Here is a 22,086-nt window from a genome sequence, read left to right on the forward strand (position 1 = left end):
GTCTCTCGTTTCCCGCGTTCCAGCTCGAAGGATTATTTCGGTCGAAGCATCGACCTCGAGACGATGCTTCTCGTTCCTCGCGAAAATGAACGCAATGGATCGCACGTGCCGTACCTTCGATCGACCCCAATCTTATTGCTGTTTCTACCGACAATGGATCCAATTTACAAAACCAATTTCGGAACGATGCAAACAACAAACTTGTGTGTATTACCGCGTCTTTTATCTTGGACAATAGAAGTGCTCCTCCTTCGCGTTGTTTCTTCTTCCATCACCAACGTGTGATACACTATGATAATAATATGAAAAGCGACGAGATGGCTACTTAATCGCGATCGAGCGTGATCTTACGTTCTAATTTTACTGTCGTTTCGATAAACCAAGGTTTCCGCTGTTGTAGGAAGAAGTTTGGGTTAAGAACGAAACGAGAAATGATATAAATTAGCAGCGATTCTTTCGCATATCCTTCGCGCTTAAGAAATTCGTTAAAGACGGTAAAGGATCGGGTCGAAGATAAATCGAGCGACGTGGCGGTATTTCAACGCGATCATGAATGTGTCCTATGCCGACGAATTATGCGATGTCGTTACAATTTCGCGACAGCAACGAAGCTCGGTTCCACGATCTTATATTAATCCATTATGGGGTAATATTACGCTAAAGCGATGTTTTATTTGCAATTTCTCTCAATGAATTTACACCATCGAAATCTATTTTTAGATAGCATCGTGTCTGCGAAATAAAATTCTAAAGACTCGATAAATATTCTTGTCAGCGCTATTCTCGTCATCTAGATTTTACGTTTAAAAGAAATTGATCGTTTAGAAATCATTGCTCGGTTGATCTTTAACCTGTTACTTAATGGATTAAGAATATCATTTTTCATCGCCAGACCTTAATGTACATAAGTACGTTCGACTCTACTCGCGTAGCTTATCTCGCGGCCCTGTTTCACACAGCTAGCGGCAAGAAGATCGTTTTCCTCGACAGCGTTTCTAGGTTCTCTCTCGAGTCTTCGGCGGCTCGAAATAATAGCCCCTGACAGACACACACGACTATTGTCGGAAAGTTGGCCGGCCACGCGATCTGTTTCCACGATAGCCGAGTTCGAGTCGTTTCGCGGTCATGCTACTTTTTTCACGCAATCAACGTCGTCAACGGGTCTTTTTCTATTATTCCTTCGCTCTTCTCTGTCTTTCTTCCTTTTTCGTCGGTGAATGAGTCTCCGTGAAAGGCAGCGCTACAGCTGGCCAACTCGATGCATGACTCATTAATCGTTTCGCAGAGACGAAATTTTGGAACCGAACGAAGAACTAAACTTTTCACGAATATTACGGTGAAATTGTTACAGAATCTTGCAGAAACGAGAGATGTCGAAGAGAAATGAAGCAACAGCTGGTTCTAGTTATTTCTGTGACTCAAAACTGTAAAGATCAACAATCGATGCAATGAACTGTGTACGAGTACGGTGGAACTCCATTTGTATCTGCTCATCTGGACGACAAATAATTCGTATAACTGGTAATATAGTACAAATTCGCCAATTTTACCTACTATCTAGTACTTTTTAGTTAATCGCACGTTAACTAAAATTTCCTTTCGATAAACGGATTTGTAGCGTACATCGAAATTTTGAAAAATTGCAAATTTTGCGTAACAATTGATGAGTCACGTTAATCGTTCAAATGCGTTCCAGCTTTTCGCAAGGTAAACGATAAAGGGACCACGAGACCAACACCCGTCCAATTCTCGGTGTACGTTTCAACGACGCGTTCCCTGAACGCATGTCACCGGTGTAAACATTGAACGATCGCGTACGAGAAGAGAAACGAAGCCACGATAACGAGAAGTTGGAGCTCGATGCGAACCGCTGTCAGGCTACGATTTCTTGGACAGCTGAGATAACGCTCAGGGTGTGCGAACATCGAGCATGAAACATAAATGAGCGTAAAAAGAACGATATATCGAGAGACGCTTGGAAAAACCAGTTGCCGATACGAACAATTCGTTTTCTCTGAAAGAAACGGAAAAAGAAGAAAATGGTAACACTTACCTAATCACCTTTAGTACTCGATTAAATGCGGTGACCTTTGAAATATATTACAGGAATTGGGGGCCGGAATAAATCTAAAAGTCCTCGTAAAAATAATAAATATCGTTATCACAAATCACAAATCACAGAGTAGTAAAGATTCTGACGAAGTATATCACAGAGTATGTGTTGTTCGGGTCAAAGATTCGGTGTAATACAAACGAGACCTTCGGTTCGTGTTTCTTCTTCTTTTTCTTTTTCTTTTTCTTCGCCTTCGTCCTCTTCTTCTTCTTCTCCTTCTTCCGAAGCTAAACGATCGTCACGCACAACACTGAAACAGACTGCCCTTAAACTGTGCTAAAGGAAAAATCGATAAGTTCGGCGCGAAAGCGTCCGCGGCTATCGTATCGTAGCTTCTAGAAGAAGTTCGATGTACCGACGAAGCGCACTGATTCTGTAAAAAAGAATTCGAGCACGTTTCCCAAACACCGACGCTCATACAATGCACAGCGTATCTCTGCGCCTTTCTCTTTCCGTCTTTCTCCACTTTGCTTCTTTTTTTTCTTCGTTTGACGTTCGCGACGACTCGCGCCGTCCTTTTTCCTTTCCCTCAGTCGCGCTCTCTATTTCTTTTTTTATATTTATTTTCTTTTCTCTTTGCTCTGTTTCCTCTTAACGAACGTTGCTTAATGTTCGTTCGATTGATGCTACCGCGATCGAACAGAAAAGCGTTGTCGCAATAGAAGACAGTCTCCGACTTACTCGACTCGCAGCTGCAATCGTAGCACGTGGTTGCCGCGGCGAGTTTCAGGTTCGAAATAAATAAGCTCCAGGCGAAATCACCGAGTTATACGGCGGCGACGCAGGCCCGACCGCTCTTCGAGCTCGGTTCGGCTCGGCTCGACCGCTCTTCGAGCTCGGTTCAGCTCGGCTCGACCGATCGGCAATAAGCATTCCGCTCGCGCACTCTGTCCCCGAAGCGTTCCACCAGGCCGGAACGAACCAGGCAGTCGGCTCACGACCGTCAAGCCAGCCGATTCTTCTTTGGTCTAACGCTCTTCCCGATCGCCTACCTTTCCCTTCCTTTTCCACCTCGCTCTTCTCTTCTCTGTCCCTTAACCGATATATTGCCGATATCTTGCCAAGAGTAGACAGGGAATCGTTGTCAGCGTTGCACGATTTCTCATCCTAATTGCAAACGTATCAGTCGTCTATAGATCGAATAGCACGAATTAAGCGCCATTCTCCGTGATGGCTTTTTAATCGAATTTTATTGTTTGTCACAACGTTTCAACTCCTCGGCTCTATATGCATTGTATCACTCGCTGAAAATAAACTCGCCGTGCCTACACCGATTACACCCTGTCGCACGTATCTGACTTTTTGCCCGCCGTAATTGACGTCCTATCAATTTGGTCGTATCAGCGTACCATTAGCGTCTAATGACCACGTCGATAATGAAGACCAGAAATGACCGTTTGATTCCGTAATACGTATGTTCGACTGGTATTACGAAATATGTTACATTGCCTGAGACAGAATGGGGCCCGTGTATAGTCAAGAGAAACGTTAAAGAACGATCCAAATAGAAAAACGTGGTCGGTCGATAAGCAGGTTTCGGCCACGAGATTGGTTCACGGTTGTTTTCATGAGAGCCCGTGTTAGATTAGACATGCCGGCCTTGAGCTGAAATTCGTCTCGGGATAGAAACTTCGTGAGATTTTCGCGGTTCTGTCGGACGCCAGTGTTGCGCGCAGGAAACTGCTCAAACGATACAGGCAATCTTTCTTAATTCCGTTTCACGGTGCACGGCGCTCAATTAGTGTGTCACTTTCGTGACGAACACGTGCAATTTATTTTCCTATGTAGAGGTTTTCCACGCTAAGCGAAGGTCAAGTCTCGGACACAGTGTGCGATTGTATCGTAACTATTCATCGTCGTCGTCGTTGTCGTCATTGTCGTCGTAGCGTGTCCTTTGCTGGTGAACCGTTAACGGAACCGATTACAATATTATCTATCCTGATCCAGACGCGCGATTCGCATGCAAACGCTTATCAACCTGATTAACGATTGATTAACGTTCAACTTGATAACGGACAACGTAATTCACGTGCGATGAGCGATTATGTGGCAGCTTGACAAACGACATTGTTGACTGGCAATTCATTACCGGTTGAACTCACCAGCGAGTGGCAAGATCGGTCATCGAGGTTCCCCGGTCATCTCGGAAGGTCGTCGTAATTACGTTTCCTATAGTTCGGCTTTATTGGTCAAGCAATGTCAAACGATATTAATTCAGAGCGGTGTGCTTCCTAGAGAAAACAGTGTCAGGGTTGTCCAAAGACCTTCTCTGCATCGCGCATAACAATATTTCGTACATTTCACGCTTCTTTGGTACTTCCCTTCGTTGGCCACCAAACGGATCAGAAACCGTGATTCGCTCATCTGTTGGCGGAACGCGTGCGCGCGACAGAGACATTAGCTCGTTCTTGTTCGTTTTTATGAAGGAATGACACGAGCCACGATCCTGTCTTTAGAACGAGGATCGATAAACTCTAACGCGGGCGGAATGAATTTTCTATGACGCCATTATATCTTTAGACGTAGGACGAGGCCGCACGAAGCTGCAAGCAGATTGCATCGCTCGCGATGCTGGAATGAATTCTTTCAGCGTTGGTTCGGTGCCACGCGAACTGTCCCAACACGGGAAGGCGCTCGTTGCAAAGCCGCTCGATTAAGGTCACGCTTGATGAAATGTATTAAGCCAATATCTTTTGAAGAAACCAACGACAGCACGAGAACGGGTATTATCAGAAGATGGGAGGGCAAGCGCGCCGCAGAATCTTGCACGCCAAAAATAACAACTGGGTCATTTTAGAATTTCAATTACAAGCGCGAAACGATCGTAATCGATTCGGCGAACATTGTTCGAACGAAGGTTCGCGACGAAACAGTCTCCATCGTAACAATGGAACGAGTGTATTTGATTCGAGGGCCCGAAACGCCGCGTCGACCAGAACGCACGTGCTTGTATGATGTTTGCCCTCTGCCAAGCGTTATGCAACGCCCGCGAACAACAAACTCTCCGACTAAACGAGGAACGACGAACGCTCGTTGATGCGATTCGAGGGACATACGAACGCGTAAGACGTATCTGTCCCACGAGAGAGGCGACTATTGTTCGCACGAAGAAGCAACTATCTTTGGCATGGCGCCTCAATAACCCTTCGAACGTTATCAGGCCAGCTATGACGTACTGTAGTTCGATCCATAAGCGTAATACGTAGTGTGTATTTTAAAAAGTCGATTGATACGTTCGTTGTTGAATAAATCGATAAATATTGCTATGCTGTTCGTTCTCTTCTTGTCTTTCTTTTATTTAAATCGAAAACGCAGACAAATTTCACACGTTCTTAGGATAATCCCTACTACGTGGCTGTCTAAGTATCGCTATTTCGTAATAATTAAATAACTTTAACGTTGGTTCACTAACAGCGACAAAGATTATGAACGTGATAGCGGAGATAGATAAAAATAATCCGATTGTACGATTACATTTATTTACGTTTCTGTCGCCAAGTAGTTTTCAAGTTATCGGGTGCGCTAAATACCAAACGTATTCGAAACCTGATAATAAAGAGGTTCGCTGGAAAACACGCATCCACGTGATTAGACATATTTTGTTATTAAATATACACATCATATTGATGTTACGTCACGATTGCATCGGATGGACAATATATGAGAAGTAGCTAACGAAACAGAAACACCACACCTCGTTTGAAATTCATAGACCGTAGTCTGGTTAGAAACCGCGTTTCCTCTATTGCAAGGATGTTCGTGCATTATACAGAAAGCCCTGACTGCACGCTACCGTCACAATCTTATCTGCCACGTATCGATATTTTATCGGGCCAAAGAACGTTTATTTAGACGATCGTGCATGATAACGATTCGCGATTGAATCGATCACTCTTGCGCGATTGTTTTTCTTCAGCATGTGCATATATTTTTCACTTACTGAGTAGATTTTTCGCTTACGCGATAGAAATACCAGTAACGAAAAACAAACAATCGGTTCAGTGGTTGACGTACAGAAACATGTAATCGCGATTGCGTCGGCGACAGGAGTTCGAAAAGGCCATCTGCGGAAAATAGTGTTCGCAACGTAAATCAGCAAAAACAAATTTCATAGGTCTATACATATCCGATGCATACGCAAGGAATTGAAACAGGATCGTTTACGTTCCATAGGAAGCATGCAAACATGATGAAATTATGTAAGAACGATTTTACTCAAACTCGTGTTTCAGACAAACACGAAACTCTCGTCCGTTTCACGGGAGAATAGAATAAACGTCGTTAATCTTTCAATGCAATCATAATGTGTGATTGTGTAATAGTAGAGAGCAAAGGGGATGAATCTTTTTGCGATTACTGTTTAAATGAAACTTTGGACAAATGTGAAACCGTTGTTGATGTTCGTGAAAGATGAACTAAGTGTTGCTGTTAATAGTTTGCGGTAATATTGACTCATAAATAAAAGATAGAAGATACGATTATAAAAGACGATTATTTCTATCGTTTTTATTATCGAAACGGGAATTCCTGAGCTAGAAAATTAATGAAATAATCGTCGGGAAGGTATACGATGTTTATATAAAACGTCCAGGAAGACATAACAAACGTGCAATTTTCGAATATTCTCTACAATGCATCATCGTTGCATCTGGAAACTACAATGATTTTCTTCACCGTGGGTATTTTTTGTACTTTAATTGGAAAACACGTATCCGCATTTGGTCCCGATAAACTGGTAGATAAAAAAGATATTCTACAAAAGATCTATTGGCCTTCGATGCGAAAATATATTGTTCCGTTTTAATTACTTCATCTATCAGTGTTACGCTTGATGAAAACTCCTCGATAATATTTGTGCAAATATTTTTCTTCAATGACACATTTAATGATATAAAAACAAAAATGTTTAATCCCTTAACCTACGATTTACGTTCGAGAATTTTGGGCCGAAAACGTAAACAAGCTATTATATATTATATATTATATTTGACCCGATCATCGTACTACGGGCTATGCCCGTAATAGTTACGTTTGGTCCGATCATCTATTACGGGCTATGCCCATAGTTGTAGGTTAAGGGGTTAAACAACAAACGCAAAGTAGTTGCTTTTATTTTAAAATTTATCTCTTGGTCGTTGTCCGATACGTAAGCATCGTCCCCTATAATTTAAGAATTATAAAATATTAGTCGTATTTGTACAGTAATGAACGCTGACTGAACAAATATTGAACTTGGCGGTTATTTTCTTAGTGTTACCAACAGATTAATGCTAGAACTCAGAAATACAGTTTCTGTAAGAATCTTTATGTTTGTCAGCGTGAGGAACCCAAAGTCTGAAGGTAATCAAAACGTGAAACGACAGTGAACAATAAACATTGTATTCCACATTGTTTAACTATGGGAAAAACATCGAAAGATAAACGAGATATTTATTATCGACGAGCGAAAGAAGAAGGATGGAGAGCAAGGAGCGCTTTCAAATTGCTTCAAATAGATAACGAGTGTCATATTTTAGATGGTACGTACGTAGGTATACAAAAATAAATAACTCCAACACTGCGCAAATAAAATACAATCTTTTGTTTATGGCTGAAAAAAGGAGTTAACAAAGCTGTGGATCTGTGTGCTGCACCTGGTAGCTGGAGTCAGGTTTTATCACGAAGATTAAGGTATGTTGCAATCGATTTGCTAAAATTCTAAGAAGAAATCAACTTTTGCAAGATACCTAAATCTTGATTATATATTTTCATGAATAGCGAGAATTATAAAAAGGCTTTGGAAACAGGAAATGCAACGCCTCCAAAAATAGTTGCGGTTGATTTACAAGCGATGGCACCAATGGAAGGGGTGATTCAAATTCAAGGAGACATTACTAACATTAACACTGCGAAGCAAATTATTTCTCATTTTGACAATGAACAGGCTGATTTGGTGGTCTGCGATGGAGCACCAGATGGTAAATTTAAATTAAAGTATTATTTTCACTGATAAATTATAATAATACTTACAGAGTAATTATTAACAGTTACAGGTTTACACGATATGGACATTTATATCCAATCACAATTATTACTAGCAGCTCTAAACATTACTACTCATATACTAAGGCAAGGAGGCACGTTTGTAGCAAAAATATTTAGAGCTAAGGATGTGACGTTACTATATGCTCAGTTAAAGATATTTTTCCCGTATGTTTATTGCACAAAACCTAGCAGTTCTCGCAATTCTAGCATTGAAGCATTTGTAGTCTGTAAAGATTATTCACCACCTGAGGGTTACGAACCTCATATGATGAATCCTCTCTTGACTCATGAGCCGTGTGATTTTAGTGAGCTTACAGGAGTTAACAGAGTCATTGTTCCATTCGTTGTATGTGGTGATCTTAGTCAACCCGATTCTGATACGTGTTATCCACTGGATGTAAGCTTTTCTTATTTATCACGTTCACGTTGAATTATATTTTGTACTATCTATGTTCCTTTGTTTCAGTTTGAAGGGAAAGAATACACATATCATGAGCCAGTACAGACACCGATTGCACCACCATACGAAGAAGCATTGTCTCTATTGGAGAACAGAGATACTGATTTTAGAAGATCCGATGTTAATGTAGTAGTAGATAATCTAAATTCCATGACCATTGCAGACTTTAAAAAGCAAGCGAAGCAGAAACATAAGGAGACAAATGAAAATAAGGTGACCAAGCTACAAGATAGCAAAAATGATGATAACAACGAAGATATATTGGATCTTGACCAATTAATGTCTGCCCAATTATCTGATGAATCTGATAATAAAGATAATACGACGTAAAAATTTGCGTGTTATTTTATATTTTTTAATTTGATAAATTACATTTTTAAACATGTTGTAACATTCTGTAAATGTATCATTGATTTCGTAGGAATTGTTTTTATCCCATATCCTTAATCCAACAAAATATTTAAAGGTGGTATTTTATTCCTTACTAAATTTTTATTCTTCCTTTAATTATTTTCTTCTATATCCGGTCAATTAATTATTCACTATGTTGCTTAAATGTCAAGTACCAGAAAGAATTGTTTTTATACATGTATACTTCGTATTGTGTTGACTATAATAAGGTAGTAAACATTACATCGTCTCAGTTTGTGTTGACCTCGTCTAACCATGACTCCAGTTGAGGTATTTATTCAAAGATTTTTCGAGCTAAAACTGTACAATTACTATTCATCATAAAATTTTTACATTGAGTAGACAAACCGAACTTGTTACGTATGCAAGAAATTATTCTGCTGCGCATCATGCCGGGAACAACATGAGGAGAAAAAACATAAGAAACGGCAACCGAACTGTCCATTCTGTATGAACGAGAAATTTTCGTTCAAATCCCTCGAGGATAAGGTTCTTCTCTGTCACATAGCAATCACGCACTTGCCTCTGTATTGTTATTTGTGTGGTGAGATTTTCAAACAGATTAAAGATTTGGAATCGTTTGGTAATTATCACTGTACTTGTTTTTATTTTTCATAAGGAAATTCATATGCGAATATGGTTACTACACACTTAATTTTGCTGATAATTAAAATTCATCTTTTATATTGTTTTCTATAGATAGAGGCACTTGCAAATGGTGGAAATCACAACATCGATATTCATTGATATCCAAAGAACAAAGATCCGTACTGGGTACACCACCTTTGACTTCAGAAGAAAAAGCTTCGTGCGAAGACAGTAGCAACTTCGGTTCATTGACCTCTCCTCCTGAACTTTATAGAAACACAAGTACGCCTATGGTCATCGGCCAAAAAACGAGTTTAGATTTTAAAACACCGAGTGCTCCGAGTTTCTCCTTGAAAACACCAAAAACTAATTCCGCATTGAAAAGCAGTTTGAAATCCGACAATTCGAGCAATTACATGAGTTGCCCGTCTGCCACTATTCACGAGGAAACCCCCTTCCGTTCTCTGCCATTGAACCAGGAAAATAAAGAATTTCCCCTAAGTAAATCGAAAAATCTAGGAATCATGAAGAGCAAAGATAATAGTAACACAAGTGGACGTTATACGGACAATAATTGCATGGAAGATATGGAATTAACGAATATTGAGGATGAAGTGTTACCAGATTCTCAAGCTCTGGAAACGCATCAAGGAGAGAAACGATCAGATTCTCTAAAGAAAGTTCGATTTTCGGACCAGTATGAGATTCCTTCAGAAGCTAGCCCGATGGTTGCTCTCAATGTAACGGAGAACGAAGACTATTATGAAACGTGCAACACGTTGTCCGAGATGAAAGAGTCTCTGGAGAAATCGCAGATCAAGATTTACGAGGATAATGCGAAGAATATACAAAAAGAATATCGTAGTCCGGAAAAAGTGTATGTGAGAAGCGATCAACAGCCAGCTGATTCCTCGCGGATAGTGATGATGGTAGTCATGGAAAGCAGTTCTAAGATGACGACATCTGATCTAATAGAGTCTAGTTTAAAGAAACTGGAACGTATCGCTTCTAATACAAATCTTTCAACCAACAGCAACAGTTCTCCTGGTTGCAGTAGCTCAGTGAGCTCTGTCGGTAGTTATACCGCTTCTAGTTATAATTATTACTCCTCGTCAAATGAATTAAGCAGTCCTGATAATAAAGATTCAAGTACTTCGAGTAGTAATACGGATAGCAGTAACTCCGGTGGAATTTTATCCGCGGTCGCCAACGCAGTGAGAAATGTCATGAGAAATTTGGGTATGTATACTTTGCCTTTTTAAAAGTCGTATTTTTAAAGAAAATAAATTGAATTAATTTTTAGCAATCGGTTCCTACAAGGATGTCGAAAAAGAACAAGTTCTTCCAAGAGAAGGCGTTGCACCGACACCCTCCACTTCAGAGGCCTCAAGTTCTTTATCAAATTTCACATCTTCCTTTTTACAAAGATCAGGAAAACGACCAAGAGATGATATCGAAAACGCACCTCCACCGCAAACGTCAACGGAATTCACTGTCCCTCAGAATGAATTGTGCAGTCCTGTTGCGAAACGACACCGCGGATGGTATAAAATTAAAGGGCGAGAACCGATCGCGAGAATGAGAAACAATCGACAACTTACATCCCAGAGAGGAGTGTCGTCGGAAACTCAGGTTTTCCATCAGGGATCATTATCGGTTGGAAACACAGTTCTACCTCTTCCCGATAGAGCCCACCAATCTACGCAAACCGATTGATAGTCGATAATAATTGGAATTCCAGCGATATCATTTTCTATAAAAAAAAATGTTTTATTGAAATATATTTTTGTGTTATTGTATTGGTGTATATTCGTTTATTAATTTAATGCACTTAGTATGTCAATTAAAGTAATTGTAACATTTTATGCGTACTGTATTTATTTCATTAATATCGTAGATTATTTTTCTATTTTAAAATTTAAAGTATCGTAAGTATTGTAAAGTTTGCCTGCTTTTTAACAAATAAGGTGTCGTTTAAGTATGCCCCTGGTGTGATTTGAATTCGTTAGCTCTTATGGCGCTGCTGTAACTGGTATCGTATCGATCGATTGATGTTTGAGGTTATGTTTCTTAGTGTTACGACAGCCACTGTACGATAACATTATAATTTCCTTTTAAAGAAAAATTTCTTGTTAATTTAATCGTGTGTTGTGTCTGGGTATGTTACACCTTTGTTTAAGACAGTATTACTATTAAACTCTTACGTATAGATTTGCTTAAGTATTTTTCGTTTTGATTTATCAAAAATATTCTTTCTAATCCTTTTAGTTTTGACAATGTCTTCATGGAAGAAAGCAGCAAAAGCCACACAGAAGACTCATCGCGAGAGACATCAACCAGAGACTCGCAAGCACTTGGGTCTTTTAGAGAAAAAGAAAGATTATATTGCTAGAGCCAGAAATTATCAAGAAAAACAACAGACTTTAAAACTTTTGCGTAGACGTGCCCTAAACAAAAACCCAGATGAATTTTATTTCCATATGATCAATTCCAAAATTACGGGAGGTGTTCATAAAGAGAGAAAGAAACGTAAAAATCATACACCGGAACAAATAAAGCTAATGGAGACGCAAGATATTAGATACATTGCTCACAAGAGAAACATAGAAGCAAAGAAAATAAACAAGCTTCAGAGTCAACTGCATATGATAGATGCTGCAAATGAAACCAAGAATAAACATATCTTTTTTGTAGATGATTTGGAAGAAATCAAAAACTTTGATCTTGCTAAGAAATTGGATACACACCCATCATTGATATCCAGACGCACAAACAGACCAAAATTAAGTAAATTAAAAGATATGAAATTACCAGACATAGATGAGGCAAGTTTGAGAAGAATTGAAAGCGATAAACACAATGCTTACAAAGAATTACAAAAGAGGATAGAGAGAGAAAGGGAATTGACTATTATACAACAAAAATTAGAAATGCAAAGAGCACTAAAAGATAAAAAAATTACTAAACCAAAACTAGTAAGCGTAGAAACAAAGGACGCTGCTCCCATTTACAAATGGAAATTTGAAAGAAAACGATAACTTTTATTATCTGTATTTAAGGCGTATTTTTAATAAACAACAAAACAATCTATTTTTTAAAGTTTTTAATTAACTACATCTACGGTATAATTTATCATTTCTTCACAAAAACTTTATATCTAAGACAGTTATTAATTAAGTATTTGATGTAATCTACAGAATATTGTCATATTTCTTATAATTAGTTAATCAATATCCACGACTGTTGTTGGTCCACTTCCTGGTACTGTTATTATTTCTACATCCGTTGATGTAGTTTCTTCAGTTTCCACCGCTCTCATCGTCGTCGTTTGAGTGCTCATTGCTGATGTCATTCCTGCGTTCATCGTCGTCGACGTCGTTCCGTTACCTGGTATTGTAGGCAACTCCATCGATATGCTGACGCAGTCGTAATTTAATTGCCATAGTCGTTTCTTAGAGAAGATATCCAGTCGAAGGCAAGCAGTGATTGATCTTTGAGTCAAATATAAAAAAAAAATTTAATGAGAATTATATGACATCTTTAAGTATTACATTCAAGTGTGTTTTACCTGGGAAATTTATTGAGTTCCAATATATTTACACATGCAGATGAAAAGTAACATCCTGGTATATTAGTGCAGAACTTTAATGGCTTATAGTTTGTGATTGTTCTACTTCTTAATGTATCGGAGTTCAACGCCATATCAATATTTAGTCCATTTCTTTGATAAGTAAGATTAACGCAAACTGCACGAGATAAAGAGAATTTTGAAGAGATAGTTGAGCCACTGATTCCAAAGTGATCGAAACCCGTCAATGAAATAAGAAGATTCGAAAACGATTAATAAAAAAATAATTAATTATACTAAAAACTTACGCTTTTTTTCAGCTTTGGTGTATAAAATAAAAACACTTTGACAGCAGGAGCAAGAATAAGATGTATTACAGGTACAATATGTCTGAAACGTCTGAACAGTTCTATAAGCCAAGAACCCTTTAGATACGGGGATTCCTAGTAAACATTTTATTTAAAAATGTGAAACTTAACTTTTATAACAGAAACAGAGAATAAATAAAAAACTGACTTCCTTCCGTAGCACCAACCGTCCAATAAAAAATTAAACGTAACCAAAATGAAATCAGGACGCCACATACTTTGGAATTCATGCTTAGTACCTTTCAATGGACTTTTTCACTGTGGTACATTTACAGCACTGCCTCTTTTACCTCTGCTACATGGATACGTTACATCTCTCACAGTTATACTAACCAGCATCGACGATCAACGTTCCACAAAACAATATTGTTTCGACTCGGTGGTTGCTACACAGGATGTAATTACCGAGGTATAATAAAAAAAAAGTAGGTTTCAAATACATCTATTTATTCGTCTCTTGATAATGTACATTACGATATTCAGCAGTTAATTCGATGTTTCGAACGACGTAAAGTTACTTTATAAAACATGACCGAACTCGTTGACAATCTTCAGACTATTACTTTACGAACAGATCGTTGCGTTACGCTCTTAAACATAAAAAGAAAATATAATAAATAATGATTGCTACCATGCGATGGCAGTAGGAATGCGTAATTGTACTATTAAGTTCTTCACGACTGTCACGAACAGAATCTTAGGTTTCCTCAGAAATCAAGTAAATCGTCGTCATCGTCGTCGTCGTCGTCGTAATCATAATCGTCTTCATCCTCATCATCGTCATCACCTGGCAAGAATTCTATTTGACCTAATCCACCTCCGTCCTCTGGCTTTACCAGAGCCAAACCGTTTACACCGAATCTAATGCAATCTAATCCGACCTGGAAATATTTGCATTATTCGTAAAAACGTTGAGAAAGAGACGTCCCTTTATCCCCGGTCGTTAAATCCAGCTCACCTTAAATATCGTGAAATCTTGAAACTTTCCCTCCATATTTATACACGCATGAATATTCCTGCCCTGGAAATAAATGTTATAAAATCGAACACACGCCTTAACGATTGGAATTCGTGGCACTGGCACACATATTGGCCGAGGATTCTTTCCTGAAACGTTGAAATGCTCGTGAAATTAAAGTTATCTTTTTAAAACACAGGTGAAATTTAAATATCCTATACGTTATGACTAAACATACCAGATATGGTTCTTGTATACAGAACTCTATTATTCATCGAAATCTTCGCGGTAAAGCTAAACTCATCCGGATCGTACGTCACATTCACGCATGCTTTCTGTTTCCAAGTGTCGAATAAAATTCTAGAGCAACAACCGCAGACACCTCCTCCGCATTGACAAGGACCTTGTTTCGTAGCGGTCACCTGAGTTGTAGTGTTCGACGTAGAATTCGTCACTTGTTTCAGCAATTGTTGTAATTTCTTTGTATCCCAATTTTCTTCATTCTTAATGGAATCGCCGTTTTTCGTAACAACCAATATGTCATTGTCTACGGATGTTTCTAACGTTCTCTCCGAATCAGAAGCTCTCTTGTTAATCCGTTGCAAGGAGCTTTGAATGCAAAGAACAGCGAAGAAGAGTAGCAAACAAGCAGCCCTCATCTCGCGTCCTTAACGATGCCGGATTCAATGACTGTGGAAGAACATCTCTTCGTGAGATGGATAGTACTCCTTGTTGAACGTTCGACACTCGACTGGTCAGTTAACGGATATCTCATTCTGACCTCGTTTTACGGAGAAATTTAGGTTTACTTCGTACTGGTCGCACGCATTTTATTTTCTGCTGGATCGCCGTGGTAATCTGATTAAGGAAAAAAAGCAACGAACTATCGGCACACGAAAGATTGAGAGTGCATGCTATAAAAAAAATCATAGCTCGTGTCAAGGTTCTTATAGGACATCATTTATTTATCGCGTAGTTTTATTCGATATACTGGCTTGGTACAAACAGCAAGAAACGATAACAGGCATGATTATGCAGATTTCGTTCAACTTTATTATACATTATATTGATAAGGTAACAATAAGTTCTACAAATTAATCTTTAAATCAACGAACGAAATTGTTACAATTTTATACTTAATAATAACTATATAATTTTACACCGATATTAATTCGTTTTTGGTACTCATATTTTTAATTGACCAATTTATGCCTCTTGCTCAGAAGCTAACGTTGGAATGTAGTTGTCATAATCCAGATTGCACAGAGTCTACTGCTCGAAATCTATTTCGTCGTACATTTTCGATTCCATTTCCTGTTGATTCTCTGGCAGTGCGAAGTTGCTCACGGAGATACCATTTTTGCCAATATTGAAGCATGGGATTTTTATGCTACTCTTAAAGAAGGCGTATTTAAGTCTCATGTTCGTGCAAACCCGTAAACCATTGTTAACAACAGAGACTTGTGTTTGTTCGCAAACTTTTACTCCTTCGAAAATGTTACCACACATTTCAGGTGTGTTCACTACATCAATTATGAAATATATCATGAGAAATTACCGTTTCATGTACAAGTATAGAGGAATGAGAAACAGGAATAAAAATGTTTACCTTTCGCGGAATGCGAGAAGATCGTTTTTCCGTTTGCGGTTATCTCAATCTTAGGGTCGTTACTGTTGACAAGTTTTGCACATAATGAAGCTTTCATGTTTTTGACATGAACACCAACGCAACAGTCATAACCGTCCTGTTCACTTTTGCATAGCGAACGTTGTTGTATCAATGCAATAATGGCATCGCTCGTGTCTACATCTAGTTCAGTTCCGGTGTACGGATCATAGTACGACACTAAGTTGGACTGGACTGCGAAAATTTAATCGATTCGATATAAAATTATCCTATGAAGCGAACCGACTGCTTAAAATTACTATCTACTTCTGAATTAAATTCTTTCTAACTCTTTGACTTTCATTAAAAATTATTTGTTACCTTCTTCAGAAGACTCGATATCTTCTTCGTGAGACGGAGCGCTCCAAGCAGCCTGTACCAGGAGGAGTGTCACAAAGATGTTCAACAATTTGAACAACATGATTTTGGTGAAGAAAGAAGAAAAGCAAGGTGTATCACGATTTCACAAAATGTGATTTGCTTTGAGTTGAATCCCATATTTATATATCCCTTCGTGCTCATCGATTAGATGAAATCAGCACGTGACTTTTACAAACGTACGTATAAAAAGTACTTATTAAGTATTGCTTATCTCGATTGATAAATCATTTGAACGACTTATAGATAATAGATATATAAATATACATATATATATATATACATATATATATATATTATATATATATACGTATATTTATGTATATATATATATATATATATATATATATATATACATACTATATTTATATTAAACCTTATAGTGTATATGATACTATAAATATCTCATATGTAGACATTATGATGTACAGATTATCTGACTTTTGTCTGTTATTGCAAACTACATCGTTAATTAATTGCTGAACAAAAAAATCACTCAGAGAAAAAAATTAAAATTAAAACATAACTACTGAAGTGATTGTCAACATAAGTAGATTCGTACGTTTTCGTAGAAAATAACGAGCTGCATCGATTACTGCATTCAAAATTATACAATTCTATTAAAAAAAACGTATGTGACCTTTATGTGACTTTTACGTACAACCTACAAAAAAGTTAACGACAAAAATTGAAATAAATGAAATCTTATCTGAGATACTTTTTCGTACAGTAAGTAATTTACGTAGTTTATATTTACATATTAAAATCGGAGGACATATGTTTAATTAATACGTTTAATTACAGATCCAATATATTTATCAAACACAGAAGTACATTCCTTATTATTTTCCTAATCATTTACATTTTTAACCTAAAAAATCCATTACTAATCTTTGTACGTGAGCTCTTTCAACAAGTTTTAAATTGTTGTTATCTAGTAGCAATTTTTCAAAATCATTAATTACTTAGGAAATAAAGTGATTTGTGATAACAAACGAAATTATCAGATTTTCCGCTTTTTAACATAGTTAACAATGATAAGTCGAGTTAATAAAGAGGCCTAACAATCTTGAACGCCAGATTTTACTAAACATTCGACTGATCGATTTCGAAAACTACCGTTCCTCGATTGTTCCATTATACTATACGTATATAAAATGGGACGAGCATAAATATAAGACTTAAAAATCTCGTTTCTTTGGTGTGACGATTGCTCCTCGGGTGCCTATTTCCTGCCAAAAGCCGGACCAAGCCTAATTCGTAATCCGAGTCATCATCGTAAGCTTCAGAAGACTGGTGATATTTCTTCACTTTGCCCTTCCTCTTTCCATTCTCTTTTTCGTCATAAACCAACGCGCTGATCACTGCATCTTCTTCGTCGTCGTCGTCATCTAAATCTTCGATCTCGCCTTTCTCGTCTTCGTCCTCGTGTTCACTTCCGTCAACCTTCTCATCTTCGTCCTCCTCTGCTTCGCTATCCTTCTCGTTATCATCGTCGTCGTCATCGTCGTCTAGACTATCTCCTAGAATATCGTCATCGTCGTCTAGACTATCTCCTAGAATATCGTCATCGTCGTCCTCTTCGCCCTTAATCAGTTTCCTCAAGGGTTTCTTCTTCTTGTTCGTCTCATTTTCGATTTCGTTGATGCTGGAGCTCGCGATGCCAGGCTTCCTCCTATTCGTATCCGACGTTGTGAATTTCTTGGTCGGTGTTTTATCCGGCTTCGCATAGGATTCTATCTTATTGAAGACCTTTTTAACGATTTCTTCGGCTTCGTTAACCGTCGTATCGGTGACTGCAGACTTGTTATTTGTTTCGATACTGCTTTCTCCTCTCATCTTCGAGGATTCTTGATTATACTCGTTGTCTTCATTGGAATTATTAGTGACAACGTTACTTCCGACGCTAGAATCTACTGGCAACGATATCAGCTTCCTTAGAATTGAAACTATGAAGTAAAGAAGAGGCGGGCCATGATTAGTTTTGATTCTTCTAAGAGTGTTGAATCCGAGGATAATTCGACGTCATCTTCTTTGTTGACATCTCACAAACATTTTCGACTCAGAACAATACAAGTTTCATACAACAGCATAGTTTGTAATAGCGTTGAACATGTTAAATTTTATGCCTGGAAACTACGATTTGCGGACAGCATTGATTTTCTGTTACCATTTGAAGAAAACTACTGCAGAATCGCATCGAATGCTTGTCGAAGCTTACGGCGAGCATGCTCTTGGTAAATCACAGTGCTTTGAGTGGTTTAAAAAATTCAGAAGTGGCAATTTTGACGCGAGGAACGAAGAACGTGGAAGACCACCGAAAAAGACCACCGAGCTGTTAAAACCTGGCGAAACCGTTAATACTGACCGCTACCGACAACAAATGATCGATTTGAATCAAGCTTTGCGTGAAAAATGACCAGAATATCAAAAAAGGCAACACAAAGCAATTTTGCTTCATGATAATGCACCATCACATACAGCAAAACCGGTCAAGGAAACGATTGAAGCGTTCAGTTGGGAAATATTTTCGCACGCGGCTTACTCACCAGACTTGGCTCCGTCCGATTACTATTTATTTGCATCGATGGGGCACGCACTTTCTGACCAGCACTTCACTTCTTACGAAAATGTACGAAAATGGCTCGATGACTGGTTTGCCTCAAAAGAGCGACAGTTTTTTTGGCGTGGCATCCACCAATTGCCAGACAGGTGGGAAAAATGTATAGCTAGCGATGGGCAATACTTCGAATAAAATATTTTTAATCATTTTCATACAATAAACGTGTATTTTCTATACAAAAATTCCGGTTTTATATTTACATACCTGTATATTAAGTTGTCCGAAAAGTTTCTTTCGTTTCATAAGGTGATAACAGATGAACAACAATTTCTGTTTTATATCATTTTGTGGTGGACGATGAGACGTGTTGTTGGTTGAATTAATAACGAGACGAGTTGATTTCGTTAACTATATTTACAGATATTTTAAAATGTAGAATACAAAGTTAATCGCAAGCGTTGCTCGCTTGATGATACTCGTTATAAGATTGCGCGATACTGCGGTACTGATACTAATCGTTATACTGATTCGTTAGATTGACTCGATACTGATATTCATTCGCACTACTACTGGCTCGTGGAGAACTTGATCGTGTATTTATACTGATCGAGGGGGGTATCGAAAGGTTTGAACATGTCGCCGGTTGTAGGTTGCACGTAGCAGCGAAATTGCTTTGTCCAGAGTTTGTTTATTACATTATGTGCATCGTACAGTGTTAATCCTCTGTGGCTAAACAACTATGTGAGGCAACATCTTCGTATCGAAACGTCCTAAAACGCATATGCCGCTACAATTCTATTGAATTAGATATGATCCACTTCGTTCTATTTCTATTATTATGTTCCTGCATAATTGAATAAACTAATATAAAACAAAAAACATTTTGCGTCTATTATTTCCTTATAAAGCGAAAGAAACTTTTCGGACAACCTAATATAATCGACGATTTCCTATTTCGGTTAGGATAACAGAGGTGGTTGAATTGATTATAACACTGAGAATAACAGGTTACAATATATATTTTATCCCAACAACTTGTAGACATAGACAGATACGCTCGGTACGTATAAATATAAGTTAAACAGATGACTGATCTAAAGATGGAAAACCAATCAAGAGATATAGACTAATCTAAGGATGACAACTAGCGAAGAAATGTTGACTTATCTGAGGACGATAAACCAGTGAAGTTCGGCGACGATACTGTCGCAGAGGAAAACTATTGCTGGGTATTGGTCGCCCCACCACTAGTCGCTTGCGGGTGGAAATGATCGTTGAACATGGGAAAAACGCAACCTTCCCATTTTTTACCTAATGGAGCAATAACAATAAGGAACGTCTCGACTTAAATATATTTTATAACAATTAAGGATTGTTGTGGTCCGACTAATTATATTTGCACAACTAGTGGCCGCCTCGACCGAGGGATGGATTCTGGGTTACGTAAAGAATCACCTGATGTAACACAGCTAACGCATAAATTAGCTTCGAGTTCTGTCGCTAATTCTAAATTCAGTCTAAAGCAGGCTTTGATGAGATGTTTGGTGATTTTTGGATACTTGGAAATATTCGTATTTTATTCGATATACTGTCTCGGTACAAATAGTAAGAAACGATAACAGGTATGGCCATAGAGACTTGGCCCAACATTATTATACACTGTACGTTACAATAATAAGGTACATAATAACAATAGGTATAACAATAATAACAATAAGTACTAGAAATTAATCTTTAAATTAACGAATAAAATTACCGCTACTTTTTAGTTAATAATAACTATGTCATTTTACGCAGATATTAATTCGTTCTTAGTGATCGCAATTTTAATTGTCCAATTTGTGCCTCCTGCTCGGGAGTCAACATTGACGTGTGATTGTCATGAACTTCCAGATCCTGCTGTTCGAAATCTACTTCGTCGTATATTTCCGAATTGGTTACTTGATGCTCTGACTCTGTGCCAATCTGATTCAGTAACAGTCCGAGACTGGCAATAGAGATCCCGTCATCGCCAATTTGAACGCATGGAAATCGGAATCCCGAAAATTTAAGGAAGAGAAACTGAAGACTGATGCTCGTACAAGATCGCAAATGGTCATTAACATAATAAAAGTCGAATTGACCGCAAATATTTATAAGGTTGGAAAGACCAACACATATCGGGCGTGGATGAGCTATAATTAAAATATATCGTGAGAAATCACAGTTCGATAAATATACAGAAAGAAAAGAAAAGAAAATTCTTACTTCTAAAGTGATGTGTTAATATTGGGTTTCCGTTTGCGGTTATGACAGCTTTACTGTTTTCATCGATTGTAATTCTAATACACACTGGGCCATTAAAACCAACGAAACGAATACCGACGCAACAGTTACAACTGTTCTCCTCACAGTGGCATAGCGAGCGTTGATATATCTTTGTAGCAATCGAATTATTTTCTTTTAAATCGGTTATCTCTGAGTTTAGCTCAGTTCCGGTATTCGGGTCATAGTACGTCACTGAATTGGCCAGAACTATGTAAATATAATGGATTCAGTATAAAATTGTCTCATGAAACGAGTCAAGTGCCTAAAATTACTATCTGTTTCCGAATGAAATTCTTTTTAACTCTTTGATTGTCATAAAAATGATGGGTTACCTTTTTGAAGAGCTTTAATATTTTTATCGTGAGACGTAGAACTCCAGGCTGTCTGTACCAGGAGGAGTGTCACAAAAACGCTGCACAATTTGAACATGATTTTGGCGAAGAATGAAGAGAAAGGTGTGTTGCCGATCGGTTGAACCCACAAAATGATATCGATTGGAATGTAATACCGTGTTTATATACCGTTTCGTGCTCATCGATTATACGAAATTCACGCGTGACTTCTGTAGCTCTCTGTAGGGCACTGTCGATCTCTACTGATAAAGCGTTTGACCCACTCATGGATAATTTATTGACTGTGATTATAACCTATACTTCGAAATTATTTATTTATTATTTACCGA

The 22,086-nt window shown here is 38.1% G+C and overlaps 7 protein-coding genes across 8 annotated transcripts; 3 read left to right on the forward strand and 4 right to left on the reverse strand.

Annotated features, from left to right (window-relative positions):
• The first annotated feature begins 7,430 nt into the window (after positions 1–7,430).
• Trm7-32 (tRNA methyltransferase 7-32) lies at positions 7,431–9,017 on the forward strand. Its single transcript, XM_069114723.1, has 5 exons — positions 7,431–7,632; positions 7,714–7,783; positions 7,871–8,070; positions 8,140–8,534; positions 8,604–9,017. Exons 1-5 carry the CDS (start codon positions 7,512–7,514, stop codon positions 8,925–8,927), a joined length of 1,110 nt encoding a protein of 369 aa, XP_068970824.1. The 5' UTR covers positions 7,431–7,511; the 3' UTR covers positions 8,928–9,017.
• A 139-nt stretch (positions 9,018–9,156) lies between these two features.
• Positions 9,157–11,395, forward strand: LOC138180659 (uncharacterized). 2 transcript variants are annotated; one of them, XM_069114722.1, is made up of 4 exons: positions 9,157–9,278; positions 9,351–9,591; positions 9,708–10,835; positions 10,917–11,191. In XM_069114722.1, the coding sequence occupies exons 1-4, from the start codon at positions 9,264–9,266 to the stop codon at positions 11,045–11,047; spliced, it is 1,515 nt and encodes a 504-aa protein (XP_068970823.1). In that variant the 5' UTR covers positions 9,157–9,263; the 3' UTR covers positions 11,048–11,191. The 2 variants fall into 2 exon arrangements, with proteins under 2 accessions (XP_068970823.1, XP_068970822.1); XM_069114721.1 differs by having other exon boundaries at positions 9,159–9,278; positions 10,900–11,395.
• A 142-nt stretch (positions 11,396–11,537) lies between these two features.
• Positions 11,538–12,686, forward strand: LOC138180661 (probable U3 small nucleolar RNA-associated protein 11). Its single transcript, XM_069114724.1, has 2 exons — positions 11,538–11,754; positions 11,865–12,686. Exon 2 carries the CDS (start codon positions 11,873–11,875, stop codon positions 12,632–12,634), a length of 762 nt encoding a protein of 253 aa, XP_068970825.1. The 5' UTR covers positions 11,538–11,754; positions 11,865–11,872; the 3' UTR covers positions 12,635–12,686.
• Positions 12,687–12,745: 59 nt separating this feature from the next.
• On the reverse strand, positions 12,746–13,834 carry LOC138180663 (uncharacterized). The gene is made up of 4 exons (XM_069114726.1): positions 13,681–13,834; positions 13,473–13,607; positions 13,165–13,342; positions 12,746–13,087 (listed from the first exon to the last, which is right to left on the reverse strand). Exons 1-4 carry the CDS (start codon positions 13,760–13,762, stop codon positions 12,820–12,822), a joined length of 663 nt encoding a protein of 220 aa, XP_068970827.1. The 5' UTR covers positions 13,763–13,834; the 3' UTR covers positions 12,746–12,819.
• A 128-nt stretch (positions 13,835–13,962) lies between these two features.
• Positions 13,963–15,227, reverse strand: LOC138180662 (uncharacterized). Its single transcript, XM_069114725.1, has 3 exons — positions 14,729–15,227; positions 14,491–14,639; positions 13,963–14,413 (listed from the first exon to the last, which is right to left on the reverse strand). Exons 1-3 carry the CDS (start codon positions 15,147–15,149, stop codon positions 14,240–14,242), a joined length of 744 nt encoding a protein of 247 aa, XP_068970826.1. The 5' UTR covers positions 15,150–15,227; the 3' UTR covers positions 13,963–14,239.
• A 293-nt stretch (positions 15,228–15,520) lies between these two features.
• LOC138180664 (uncharacterized) lies at positions 15,521–16,616 on the reverse strand. Its single transcript, XM_069114727.1, has 3 exons — positions 16,478–16,616; positions 16,100–16,351; positions 15,521–16,013 (listed from the first exon to the last, which is right to left on the reverse strand). The coding sequence occupies exons 1-3, from the start codon at positions 16,575–16,577 to the stop codon at positions 15,760–15,762; spliced, it is 606 nt and encodes a 201-aa protein (XP_068970828.1). The 5' UTR covers positions 16,578–16,616; the 3' UTR covers positions 15,521–15,759.
• A 1,055-nt stretch (positions 16,617–17,671) lies between these two features.
• On the reverse strand, positions 17,672–18,373 carry LOC138181299 (uncharacterized). The gene has a single exon (XM_069116039.1). It carries the CDS (start codon positions 18,371–18,373, stop codon positions 17,672–17,674), a length of 702 nt encoding a protein of 233 aa, XP_068972140.1.
• Between the last annotated feature and the right edge of the window lie 3,713 nt (positions 18,374–22,086).

Source organism: Bombus flavifrons, chromosome 6 (assembly GCF_040668555.2).
Source record: "Bombus flavifrons isolate JBK064 chromosome 6, iyBomFlav1_principal, whole genome shotgun sequence".
Lineage (NCBI taxonomy): Eukaryota > Metazoa > Arthropoda > Insecta > Hymenoptera > Apidae > Bombus > Bombus flavifrons.